Source organism: Panthera leo, chromosome A3, assembly GCF_018350215.1.
Source record: "Panthera leo isolate Ple1 chromosome A3, P.leo_Ple1_pat1.1, whole genome shotgun sequence".
NCBI classification, from domain to species: Eukaryota; Metazoa; Chordata; class Mammalia; order Carnivora; family Felidae; genus Panthera; species Panthera leo.
Window position 1 is genome coordinate 63,272,802 of NC_056681.1, and position 14,452 is coordinate 63,287,253.

General features: G+C 36.1%; 1 protein-coding gene across 1 annotated transcript in view; it reads left to right on the plus strand.

Annotated features, from left to right (window-relative positions):
• Positions 1–2,047: 2,047 nt before the first annotated feature.
• The window catches only part of PLEKHH2 (pleckstrin homology, MyTH4 and FERM domain containing H2), a 106,749-nt gene continuing 94,344 nt past the window's right edge, over positions 2,048–14,452 (plus strand). The window contains exon 1 of the mRNA XM_042932132.1: positions 2,048–2,170. Coding sequence (XP_042788066.1) covers positions 2,048–2,170 — 123 coding nt within the window. The remainder of the gene's footprint in view (positions 2,171–14,452) is intronic.

Genomic DNA, 14,452 nt, shown 5'->3' on the forward strand with positions numbered 1-14,452 from the left:
CTTATTGAATGTTTTTATTATGAAAGGGTGTTGAATTTTGTCAGATTTTTTTTCTTACATTGATTGAAATGATCATGTGGTTTTGGTCTGTTACTCTATTAATATGGTTCACTGTATTGATTGATTTTTATCTGTTGAAAAATATCTGCCTTTAGGTTATTTTTTTTTTTTGCCTTTATGCTATTTTTAAAACTGTAGAAATTTTTAGTAGAACATACACAAGTTATTTTAATTGTAGGGAAACTTACCAGCATGAATTAGACTCTTCTTGCTTAACAATGTTTCTACATTTCTCTGCAAGGTACAAGTGATTCAACACTTAACAGTGTCTGTTTCAGGACAGCTTTTTATTTTATAATTTTTAGTCCATATGTTTTTTTCCTTGTCCATTCTAAAGCTAAGGAGGAAAGAACTGAAGTAGCAGAATTGAGAAAAAGCTTGTGACTGACAAAGTGCATTGTCTACTCGTAAATCATTGACAGTAAATGCTAATGTGGGTGATAAGTGTCATTAACAAGGCTAATATCCTTAGGAAAAAACAGACAACAATGGTATGAGGCTTCTATAAAAACAAAGAAATTAAAAGAGAATGATGTCCAGTTTACAATTATAAATTTCCCTTAAATTATGGCCAGAACTTAGGAGCATCTGGAGGCTTTGAGATGGTTGGGGGGCTCAATAAAGTTGTAGCCTTTGTAGAGCAACTCTGCTTTTATTTATTTCTAAGTTATTGAATGATAATGTCAGTATGAATATGAAAATTGGTTTAAGCATAAAACAATATTTATACTAGGAAAATAGTCTTCTGTGGGTTTTTAGCAACACAAAGTTTTTAAAAACTGGTATGGGATGAGGAAGAGTTGTATTACACTCAATAGTGAGAAAATCAACTTGGATAATATGTGAGGGAGACATATTTTTAGAAAACGAAGGAATAGTACACTTCAACTGCAGATCTATCCTGGGGTTCTGAGAGTTTTGCTCTCACGTATATGCTGAGACCAGGGCTTGGCTCCTTGAGATCCATTCCTAATACAGATTTTATCTGTTCATAGCAAGGGCAATTCAGAAATATATCATCAGGCCATTTATTCAAATGACCTGGTGAAACATTAACATTTAAAACATTATTTATGAATCTCAGAACCAGAAAAAATGAGTCGTTTTTTTGCACTTCAAAATTTCTAGACCAGTTCCCTTGCTGGAGTGCAGTGCTTCTCCCTGGGATTAATCTCCCCAAAGGAAAGCTAATATTATGGGAAACACTGATTCCAGATGTACTTAATGTAGGTGATTACAAATTCATATTTATATCTTTTCTCTTCTTGGACCAAAAAAAAAATATTATACAAATGTATCCAAGGTCATAATACTTTGCCTGGTTAAATATGCCAAAGGATTTTTGGCTTAAAAGATATTTTGGATCTAGGATTTAGATTTAGATTTTAGATTTTAGGATGATGATAAGTAATAATTGTAATGTAAATCTAACTTATAATTGTAGCACTGGTAATGAAGTTTCTCAAACCTAAGAAACTATCATGGTACCAATTGAATCAAATTGTGATAGTTCTGAAACCTAGGAGTGGGGTAAAATTTTGAGCTGGAAGATTAAAACAATGTGTTATCTATTGGGCACAGCTAAAATAATACTACTTCTCTGTGTTCCGATGGTGCTATTATACTGTCCATAGTGCTATTAAAAATAACAGTATTTAATTTGTTCCTCACAACGTACTCATGAAGAACAATGGTTTGTTATTATCAGTGTCCTGCTTTTTCTAGATTGGATAATCTGAGACACGGAAAGGATATGTTATATAAAAAGACTGAATAACACACTGGGCCTCCAACCCTGACCTCTGTCTCCCACTAAGTTTCTTCCATGAGCTATATAACCAGTTATGGAATTTGTCTTAGAATTCAAAAATTTGTATGTGATGACATCATTAGATGGTAACGTGAATATGTATACAGGATGACGTAATGAATTATCCTGAATGCTCATGGGTTATATGCCATTTATGCTTTCTTTTCTAGAATAAAGATGGCAGAGCTTACTGAGACAGAAGGACCAGTAGATTGGAAAGAACGATGTGTGGCTCTGGAGTCCCAGCTCATGAAATTTAGAGTTCAAGCAAGCAAGATAAGAGAGCTTTTAGCTGAGAAGGTATGGTTTTCTCTCTAACCTTTGTTACTAAACATCACCTGTTTGGGGCATATTTCATTTACATTAAATAATTGCAGTACTTTTGGGGGGTAAACATTTTTAAAATAAAGAACATATTTAATTTTTTGTCAGGGCTTTAAAGCTATTTTTGAAATATTCTTTTGCCAATTTTTAGAGGGAATGGAACATTAAGCCAAAAAACATTTCTTTGCAGAACTAGTGGAATATGTAAGAGTTGTGTTTATTTGATGAATGTGGAGTTCATTCAGTCCATATAGAAAAGCTATAATTTATTTGATTTTACTAGAGGAGTGTGACAGCATTTTAATTTACTAAATGTTTAAGAAAATCATGTTTAAAGTGGTTATAGAAGAATGTTCCCTATGAATAGTAACACATGTTTATAGTGTATTTGAAAGTATGCACCCATTTAAGAATTTGTATTGACTTAACCCTATATTGCTAAACTATTGCCTGGGCTGGAATTGAGTTTAATATAATTACATGCTTCTCTTAATAGTTCTAGTCATGTAATTAAAATTTCATCTATGTCACAGGATTTTTTTTTTGCATATATGTATATAAAACCCATGGATTAATTCATTCATTTGTTCGTTCATTCAACAAATATTCACTGAGGGCTCATTTTGTGCCAGGCAGTCTTCTGAATGCTAAAATTACATCTGTGAACAAGAAAACTCATATTCCTGTTTGCAGGGAATCTGGATTCTACACCTGTAGTGTCCAATATAGCAACCACTAGCCATAAATAACCACTGAGCACTTGAAATGAGGCTAGGACAAATTGAGGTGTGTTGGAAATGTAAAATACACCTGGATTTCAAAGATTTAGTATGAAAAAAAGAATGTGAAATGTCTTAGCAATAATTTTTATATTGGTTACATGCTGAAATAACATTTTGTATATTAGATTAAATAGAAAATATTAAAATTAATGACATCTATTTCTTTTTACTTTTATATTTATTTCTTTTTTTAAGAATTATTTACATTTTGGGGTGCCTGGGTGGCTCACTCGGTTAAGCATTCAGCTTTGGCTCAGGTCATGATCTCGTGGTTTGTGAGTTCGAGCGCCTCGTCAGGCTCTGTGCTGACGGCTCAGAGCCGGGACCTGCTTCGGATTCTGTGTCTCCCTCTCTCTCTGTCCCTCCCCTGCTCACACTCTGTCTCTCTCTGTCTCAAAAATAAATAAACACTAAAAAATTTTTTAAAAAGAATTGTTTATTTATTTGTAACATATACAAAAATTTAATTCCAGTGCAGTTGAATAATTTCTAGTGTACAATATAGTAATCCAACGGTTCCATACCTTACTCAGTGCCCACCGAGACAAGTACACTCCTAATCCTCTTCACCTATTTTATTCACTCCCCCACCCACTTCCTCTCTGTTTGTTCTCTATAGTTAAGAGTCTGTGTGTGTGTGTGTGTGTGTGTGTGTGTGTGTGTGTGTGTGTGTCTTTTTTTCTTTGTTCATTTGTTTTGCTTTTTAAATTCCATATATGAGTGAAATCATATGGTATTTGTTTTTCTCTGACTGGCTAATTTCACTTAGCATAATATTTTCCAGATCCATCCATGTTGTTGCAAATAGCAAGATTTCAATCCTTTTTATGGCTGAATAATATTTCATTGTATATGCATACGACATCTTTTATATCCATTCATCTATTGATGGACACTTGGGCTGCTTCCATAGTTTGGCTTTTGTAAATAATGCTGCAATAAACATAGGGATGCATATATCACTTTGAATTCGTGTTTTCATATTCTGTAAGGTAAATACCCAGTAGTGAGATTATTGGGACATAGGATAGTCCTATTTTTAATTTTTTGAGGACTCTCCATACTGTTTTCCACAGTGGCTGCACCAGTTTGCATTTCCATCAACAGTGCACAAGGATTCCTTTTTCTCCACATCCTTGCCAATGCTTGTTGTTTCATATGGTTTTGGTTTTAGCCATTCTGATATGATGACTCACATTATATTTCTATTTGACAGTGCTGTCTAGATGGTTAGATAAATGATATCACTGGTCATCCATAACTAATCAGAAGAACTTACAGGTGGTTTCTTAAACACTTGTCTGCATTATCCTTCGAGACTGGTAAATGCATCACATCTTCAAAAAAGATCTTGAGGCACCTGGATAGATCAGTTGGTTAAGTGGTTAAGATCAGCCTTGATTTCGGCTCAGGTCATGATCTCACCTTTGTGAGACAGAGCCCCAAGTCAGGCTCCAGGCTGGGCATGGAGCCTGCTTAAGATTCTCTCGCTTACTTGCCCTCTGCCCCTCCCCTACTCATGCATACTCTCACCCTCTCTCAAAGAAACACAAAAAAAACCAAAACCAAAACAAACAAACAAAAACCTTAAAAAAAGATGTTAAATCTTCCTTCCATCGCTGGCTGAGAATCTCTCTCTCTTTTTTTTTTAAAGATTTTATTTTTACAAGTAATCCCTGCGCCCAATGTGGAGCTCGAACTCACGACTCCGAGATCAAGAGTTGCATGCTCCACCATCTGAGCCAGCCAGGCGCCCGCTGAGAATCTCTTAGCACAGAAGTTTTTTGGTATTTTGTTTTTGGCACAGAAGTATTCTAATAAAATTCAGGAAAACATCATTCAGTTTAAACTTTCATATATATATCATCTTAAATTTTTGTGCTTCAACATCTTTTAGGTGGAAAGATTAAAATTATTCTATTCACTTTGGGTCAAAGGACGACCCAGTAATGCTTTGTGGAGTAAATCTCCAGTATCAATTTGCTTTATTTACCACTATTAGAATAAAAATTATAATCTGATAAAAAATTCCAGTTTGAGTATCTCCCAAGTTAGGGAAGCTTATTCTAACTCAAAGTTAGTGACTCATGCTTAGTCTTTTGTTCCTCTTTCTATGAAAATCATTTCCAAGACTGTGCTGATTTATTTCGTATTTTCAGCAATCCCAGCCACTCCATACGGTGATTTTGTTAAGATCACCAATTATATCCTTGCTGCTAAACCTCATGGACACTTTCCAGGTGTTGTCTTATTGGCCTGTTAGCAATTAGCACACTGTTGACCACAGCCTCCTTCAAGTTTTCTTGATTCCCTTGACTTCTGTATTCTCTGGGTTTCTTTGTAAACTAAACAGGAGTTATGTTTATTTGGGTTTTAATGAATTGACCTTTAAGTTCTAATTTTATGGCAACATTTGTCCTTTAGAAGGCATGTTGCAACAAATTTCTTTATGAGTGCCGTTTTTCAAATTTTAAAAGTGTCATGTTTTCTGTAAGTACATTTACATATAGACTTTTGGTTGTTAGTTTATGTTATTAGGGTTTATTTTTTCTTTGTCAGTGAATGAATATTGAGAGGAATATTATTTCAAAATTGCTCTTGTAGTCATGGTTTCTTTCTCTCCTCTTCTTCCTTCTTCGTCTCCTGTATTTTTTATCTGTGACTTAGATCCCATGACAGATCTAGGAGATGGAATTATTCAGATGTGTTTTATACAGTGGAAAGTGGACAAGTATGCCAAGTTACTCATGGTTTCCCAGTAAATATATTCAACACTAAAATGGGAATGTTTTTCACGATATTTTCGGTTCTATTCCATTACAAAATATTTTTCTCTGGATTAAAAATTATTTTTGGTACCCCACCTATGTTCTAATAAAAATACCAAATATTTATTGATGTATTATGTGCTAAGCACTTTATAAGTATAATTTATTTAATTCTTATAACAAGCTGTGAAGTAAGACATTTTATTGTTCCCATTTTACAGATTGGGAAACTGATGCTTACCATGTCCTAGGCAATCTTTATACACACATTGTTAGTGCCATATATATATATATATATATATATATATATATATACACACATACATATATATATGTAGTTAATATATACATCTATTTATATGTTATAAATTATATATATAGATTTATATTAGATATTTATGTAATATATAAGGTGCTTTATATATATTAACTTTTTTAATTCTTATAACAATCCTATGAGGTAAGTACTAATATTATCCTTTTTTTATCCAAGAGGAAACTTAGGTGCATAGAAGTTACTTAACTTGCCCGAGTTTGTGCTGAAAAGTGAGTGATGGAGACAACTGACACTGAGTATTCTGCAATTAGTGGCTGAATGTTTAGCCACTGCCCTATATGGCCTCTCTAATCTGGCTTTATCACCATTCTGATATACTTAGCCACTCATCTATTCTGTCTTCTCCTCAACCATGCAACATTTAAATCCACCTCTGCTTGAGAGCAGGTATCTGTGTGTGTTAGGATGTGTGTATGTGTGTAGTAATAACAATTTACATAGCACTACATATTTTTAAAGCAAACCCTATTGCATTGCTTCCACATGCCAACTTGAGTCAAATGTTGCATTCCAGAGGCCAGTCTGGTCCCATCCATAACCTTTGGTTTTGTGTTTGGACCAGTCTGCCCCAAGGCTTCTCCCGAATAGTTCTCCAGACCTTCCCCTCAAATGGATGCAGGCCCAAGACTGAAGATTCTTGAGAGAATACTAATTTGATTCTTCAGCTTTTTGCCAGGAATTCTGGCCAACTTTTCTTTCCTGCAATAGTTCTGGTTCTTAGCTATACGCAGCTTATGCTAGGTGCCAACTATGGTTCTTAAGGTTTCACCACAACCATTAGCTAGTTTAAACCCCACGGTAACTTTTGGCACCTGGGTGGCTCAGTTGGCTAAGTGTCCAACTCTCGATTTCAGCTCCAGTCATGATCTCACGGCTCGTGAGTTCGAGCCCCACATCAGGCTTTGCACTGACAATGTGTAGCCTGCTTGGGATTCTCTGTCTCCCTCTCTGTCTCTCTCCTGCTCCCTCCCTCTCTCAAAACTAAATAAGTAAACACTTAAAAAAACAAAACCCACACTAACCCTATAAGGTAACTATTATTATCCCCAATCTCAAGATGTTAACATTAAGAATTTTTGAGGTGTGCCTGGGTGGCTCAGTCAGTTAAGCATCCGACTCTTGATTTCGGCTCAGGTCATGATCTCATGGTTCGTGGGACTGAGCCCTGGGTTGGGCTCTGTGCTGACAGCGTGGAGCCTGCTTGAGATTCTCTCTCTCCTCCTGACTCTCCCCCGCTCATGTGCACTCTCTTATTCTCTCTCTCAAAATAAATAAATAAAAATTTTTAAAAAAGATTGAGAATATTTGAGTAATATGCCCAATATTGTAGAGCTGACAAATAGCAGAGTGGGCATTAAACTTTAGATCTTACATACTTTTTGTGATGCAGCTTGTAGAGTGACTGGAACATAGAAGTAACTCATTATTTTCCTATATCTTTTTTTTTTAATGTTTATTTATTTTTGAGAGGGAGAGAGAGCACAAGTGGGAGAAGGGCAGAGAGAGAAGGATACACAGAATGTGAAACAGGCTCCAGGGTCTGAGCTGTCAGTACGGACCCTGACGTGGGGTTCGAACTCATGAACCATGAGATCACTACCTGAGCCGAAGTCGGATGCCCAACTGACTGAACCACCCAGGTGCCCCATTTTCCTACAACTTTCTTTAATTTTTTTTTAATGTTTATTTATTTTTGAAGGAGAGAGAGACAGAGTGTGAGTGGGGGAGGGGCAGAGACAGAGGAAGACACAGAATCCAAAGGAGGTTCCAGGCTCTGAGCTGTCAGCACAGAGCCCAAAACGGGGCTTGAACTCATGGACTGTGAGATCATGACCTGAGCCGAATTTGGATGCTTAACCGACTGAGCCACCCAGGCGCCCCTCCTACATCTTTCTTAAGGGACACACTGGCTAAGTGTACAAGGAGGTGACTTAACAAATGTAATTACTGATTAATAGGAGACATCTCTGTCAATTTTTTTAAGGAAAATTTATGAGATGATCTCAAAGTGTTTTTATAGTTAAAGATGGATTTCAATTATATATACTTCATGTTTTTTGGAGATGGAGTAGAAGAATACATGAGATTTTTTTTTTTAAAAGAACTATTTTTGCACCATTTTTTTTTTCCATCACAATTTCCAAGTAACTTTGAATATTGAAGCTTGTGAAGAAAAAGGCCTTATTGAAGTCTTGGGCAAATACTGCTATAAGTGGGAGAGGTCTTTAGAGGAATTTGAGGAATGGTGTTGGAAATATCTCTAGTATGCCAAATATAAACTCTTCAGGGAAGCTGAGATTTAAGTAGGTTTCCTACTTTACAAGTATTACTGGTTAGTGTTCTGAGTTACGGAGGGAAAAGAGAAAGTTTCTTTTTACGTTGAAGTGAATGCTGTTTCCAATGGGTTAGGTTTTCAGTAAAAAAAAAAAAAAAAAAAAAGGATGAAAATATGAAGAATTTTCCCTTTAGGCATCTTAGGCATCAGCATGGCCCACATAAACTAGTGCTGCTGTTACCTGATAGAGCATCACTGTCTGGGATTCCCTGCCATGACTGCCACTTGACCTTCCTTTTGTGTATATGATTCCTATGAGGTGGGCTATGATTCTCTCAAAGGACTGAGGAGTCCCTGGACAGCATAGTATTTGCCTTCATATAATGGCCCAGTACAACATCATGACCATCCTATTTAAATTACACATCCCCTCAGTCACTCTGTTGCCTCACCTAATATTTCTCACTACCTGACAGGAATTATACATATACTAACAATGAGATTTGCAGGCTAATTTAAATGTCATTTTGGGGGGGGAGGGGGGGAAACTGACCAAAGATATTATTTATTATAAGAAAATAAAGAAAAATGGTGATAGAGTCTTTCTAACAGTGATGGGTTCTGTTGGGGAAAATCGGGAAGAGATACTTGGTCAGGAATTGCTGTCCACATCGGTGAATGTGAAGGTCCTAAAATATTCTGCCTAAAGTGACCAATCTATTAAACAAGTGTATTTGTATACGGTGCTTAGAACACTGAGTATTAAGTGTGGTGGTGTTAGGATCCAACATCAGTGACATACTGTCTTTTGCCACTTGCTGCTAGGTTTACTCTGGCTACAGAGGGCACTTCTCTGGTATTAAGTCCAAATACTAGGTTTAGAATTTGCTACTGCATTTATTATTAAATAAGTAGCCTGTTTGTAAAAACTCCTATTTTTGTCCAAAGCCTGATATAGGGCAGCAGATTATTTCGTTTCTTTTAGTGACTTGGTGTGGATTGGTTGTGGAATGGACCCAAGGCTTACCTTATAGACTACGTTGTGAAAGTAAAAACTTACTTGAATATTTCCCGCATTGCTTTTGTTTTTTGTATTTTGCTAAGTTATTTTCCAGCCTGAATGATTATAAAAACAGTCACCCCAAATCAAAGTATTGCCTTTCCTACTACCCTTATGTTTAAACTCATTTTAAAGTGTTGTAAACGTTGTTGGATGTACTTAATGTGTATTTACTCTATGCAGTGTGAAGTGCTCAGTATTTATGATCTGTTATATAGACTGTGGAAACAGAGGGTTTTTTCCTTTTGTCAAAGCTTATCTTTGGTTGTAAATAATTTTTTTGGACAGAGTTGACACTTTCATCTGTTCATTCATTTGCTCAACATACATTTATTGAATTTCTGTTACATGGTATTCATTACTCCTGCCTTAATCATTGCTATGTAAGTAAAGAATACACACAAAATCTGGGGGGGAGACTTCATGGCTTACTTACTATCTAGTGGTAGAATTATGTGAGAATCTCAAATTCCAAATTTAGCCTCTCTTGGCTATACCTCTGTCTCTGTGCTTCGTTCTGTGGTATATTCCTTGAGAACATGCAACTTAAAATTGTTCCTGCTATGAATGTTAGTGTGACTTTAAGTTACCAATAAAAGATGCCTAGGTTAAAAGAATAACATACAGAGGTGGGGGCTGCCTGGGGGGCTCAGTTGGTTGAGCATTCGACTCTTGGTTTCCACTCAGATCATGATCCCAGGGTCATGGGATCGAGCTCCACATTGGGCTCTGTGCTGACCATGGAGCCTGCTTAGGATTCTGTCTTTCTTTCCCTTTGTCCCTTTCCCCCCATTTGTGCTCTTGCTCTCTCTCTCTAAAAATAAATTAAAAAAAAAAAGCATAGCATAAAGGGGATAGAAATAAAGACAAATGCTTTCCAACTAAGAATTCTGTGGTTTTATGTATTGGGGACTTATTTTCATATGGTTCTGTATAACGATATGCTGTGTGGAATTTTTAAATACCAAAGAAGCTGTGGTTCAACTCAAAGAGCACTAGGGAATCAGAACATGAAGGAAGACTCAAATCCCAACCATGTCACTGTCTGGGAGCATAGGCTAATACAAGGCATAGTCATTCTGAACATCAACGTCCTAATCTTAAGGATGAGCATAGCAATTTCTGTCTTATGGTGTGGCTGTGAAATGATGTAGTGGGAAGTTTCTGGTTCCTAAGCACTAACTAAAAAATTTTTTAAAGTTCTCTTCTATTCCCCAAATTATTTTTCTTTCCTCTGAGATTATTTCCCACTTTTATGTTTGTTATTTTTTTTTCAGGTTGTAAACTTTTCTCACATTTCTGATGATTTTTGGTGATCCATTCATATTTAAAAATGGGACATCTGAAAAGTTGACCAGGAATTGTGTGTAAATAGTCAGTGCTGGTCAACTGTCAACCTTTGTTTTAGAGTGAGGGGGTGGGAGACTGCCTATTACACCCTGAACCCATAAATGCCACAGTTGTTGGATTGGTGCCCTCCAAACAATTTTTTCAGTTTTGTAAGAGAAGAACAATTCCCATTTTCAACAGGAAGTAAATGCTTAGCTGCTGGACATTTGGCACATGGGGATAAGTGAGAAGATTCCAAGGAGTTAGTTGACTCTAAGGTTACATAGTTTCATTAATACCCCCTATTTTTACCCCATCCCCATCACTCCTGATCTAGGTCTTTGCTGGATTCTGTGGGGAAATTAGCTCCCCGGGGAAACCCAGGACCCTCCAGTCCTAATTCTAGACTATGGTTTCTGCTTCATCAAAAAACAAGGGGATTAAGTGAACATATGCACATTTAATGGTGAGCTTGTCCTTGTACTCCCAACCTTCCTGTCTTACGTAGCTCCTAAAATGCCGGCACAAACATTTATCCTATGCGGGGAGATTAAAAGCCTCTGGAAATCTTATCAGCCCAGGAGGAAAGAGGAAATAATGCTGACAATCAGTGGTTCCCCAACAGAAAGCCCAGCCAGATCATCTAATGTTAAAGTTCATAGTCAATAAGCCCCATATATGTGCTAAAACATCTAGGCAGCTTTTTAGTCCCTTAACCTTAAATGTAAGCAGGCAGCTCATGAATGACCAGACATCTAAGGAAAGCCTCTAACATGAAAGAGAACAATCAGAAAACAGAACAAAACACAACATTGTTTATGCAGGGAAAAGGAAATAAAACAGAACAAACAAAATCCTATCAGTTACTATTCCCAAAGAGAAAAGATACTGCACCCCTGAAAAAAGGAATATTTAAGGAATAAATAAGAACTCTTGCAAATTAAAAACATGGTAGAAGAAACAGTAAACTTAATAGGTAGGTTGGAATATAAACTTAAGGTAAATACCTGGGAAGTAGAGCAAAAAATGTTAAAAAGATGGAAAACAAGAGAGAAAAGATTAGAAATTTAGAGAACTAGTGCAGCATGTCCAAGACCTGAATGATAGGAAGTCTTTGGAGTGGACAAAATCAATGAAATGAGGCATGAAAATTTTCCACAATTGAAGGACACAAGATTCTAGATTGAAAGGTCTACCAAGTACCTAGCACAACAGATAAAAATAGTTTCTCCCAAAGACACATCATCATGAGAGTTTACTACAGACCAAAGAAAAGATTCTGCAAGCTTCCAGGTGGGGGGAAAACAGGTTATATGTGAACAATCAGGAATTAGAATGGGATTTTTAAGACATGCAAGTTCCCACATAACCTTCTTGAAGAATCTCCAGAAGGATGTGCTCCATTAAAAGGAGAAAGCAAACCAAGAGAAGAAGCCACAGGATTCAGCAAACAGGAACCCCAATGTGGGGAAAAGTGGAGGGACCTTCCAAAGAAGACAGCTGTGTCTTGGCAAGAGGGGTATCAGTCCAGATGAGTGCAGGTCAGAGACTCTGGAAGCAGCTTAAAGAAGATGAAATTGGTAGAAAATCAGGCATGAATGAACATCTTGAGAGATGATTTAATTTGGGATTTAGTTCAATAATTAAATTTAATAATTAAATTAAATAATTAAGTTCATAGAAAGCTAGATAAATAAAAGAACAAGACACTTAACTCTAGGGGGAAAAGTTATATAGCATAGGAAAAAGTAACTACGGTTTATTACATGGTTCATCTCTGGGTATCATCCATAGTCACAGTAACACTAATACTGAATAGTGAATTAACCAAAGGTAAGATGTAAATGTATTGGAAGAATGGGAGTGTATCTGTGTTGATGGTGAGGAGATCAACGAGCCAAATCCTCATTCTCCTTAAGAGAGTAAGTAGAAAATCACTAAACTAAAAAAAGTCAGCAAAAAAGAAGCATGTTGTTTAGATCATGAAAGTAAATATAAAGAGAATTACCAAAAGAGTGTAATTATTTTTATTAGCAAATCTTATGGAACTAGTCGGTACTTTATGTGTATTTATGGCTTTGATAAACATAAAAACAAAAGAAAAATTAAATCAAATTGTGAAGTAAATGGACTTGTACAGTCTTTTGAGGGGAAATCTTCGTAATAGAATGTTTCCATGAAATCAGTATCTAAACAAAATAATTTATTTTGAGTTTTCAGGGTATATCAAAAAGAATCAAACTTTCTGGGTTATATATTTTGAGGTTAGATTCATTCAGGATCAGGATTATTACATATCCTTGATGAATTATCCCATTTATAATTGACATTTTATTGCTGATAAAACTTTTGGCATTAAGATCTCTTGTCTGATTTTGATATTGCTTGTAGGTAATACTTGCTTGAAATATTTTTCTGTTCCTTTAATTTCAACCTTTTAATGTCATTTTTTCAGTATGCCCCTTTAAATATTATATAGCTAGATTTATTTCTTTATCCAGATAGTGAGATAATCTCTTTAAATATATCTGAAATAATAATAAATGCATTCTGTTTCTACACATCATGATGCTGAAGTTTTCTTTATCTCCTCCCCTTCCATGCCTTTTTCCCCTTCTGATGCTTTGCACGCTATAGATTGAATTTCTGTAAGTGGTTATCCTTAACTCTTTAAAAAGAAAGGCCAGTACACATACTTTATATTGCAATAATAGAACTTGAAACTGAATGTGGTAAGGGAATAAGGAAACGTTAGGGAGTTGGTGGTAATTACAAAAAAATAATTTCTATATAGGGTAGCATTGTGGTGGGGGGTTTGGTGAGGAGAAGGATGGGAAACCCGTAGATGTGGGAGCTGAGCGTCAAAAATAGCAAGTACGCAACTGTTAGGATGGCCAGCACCGAGTCTTTAGAGAATAGGCTTTAGAAACTGGGCATTTTCTAAAACAGAAACACCTCCTTCAATTTAAACTTTGAATTAAGCTCTTGAAATTTGGGTAATTATTCAGCTTTGACGGATCCTAGGAGTTGCTAAATGTTGTATAAAACCATTAAAAGCCATATAATGGAAAAATGTCAGGCAATCAGAAAGACTTCAATTGTCTCATCTTGTCTTAGAACTAGTAGTGTTTCCATCATTATCACAAAACCACCTCCTTGGAAAGCCTGAGGATGTGTGGGAATGGGCTGCAACAGGGTTTGCTGAATTCACATTTTGAGTAGGATGATTAATAAAACTGAAGAAGATCTTGCACTGTGGAGAATAATTTAGCTCCCAATGACTTAGTCTGCCATGGCTTTGCAACAGCAGCAGGCTTTTTTAAAATTCATAATATAGGCATGTTTTCATAAAACAAAAAAATACAGTTTTGAAATCTAGACCCAAAATGGCACTGTGTCATTTCCACTGCATTCTGTGGGTCATGGCAAGTCACAAAGCATCCCAGAGTCCAAAGGAGGGACAATGGACCTCACTTCTCAATAGGAAAAGTGGCATGTGCGTATAGGGAGGAAGGAACTGATGGTGGCCATCTTTGGTAGCTATCTAAGCCTGACTAGTTACTTTATTCATTCAGACTCTTGCATTCCTGCTTATGTCCTTGCTCCCTCCCCTACACTGCAGCTGACCTCACAAAGGTCATGAATGACCTAATTAGCATACGTTTGCTTATATTATTTATCTTACAACATATTACTTACATGTATCT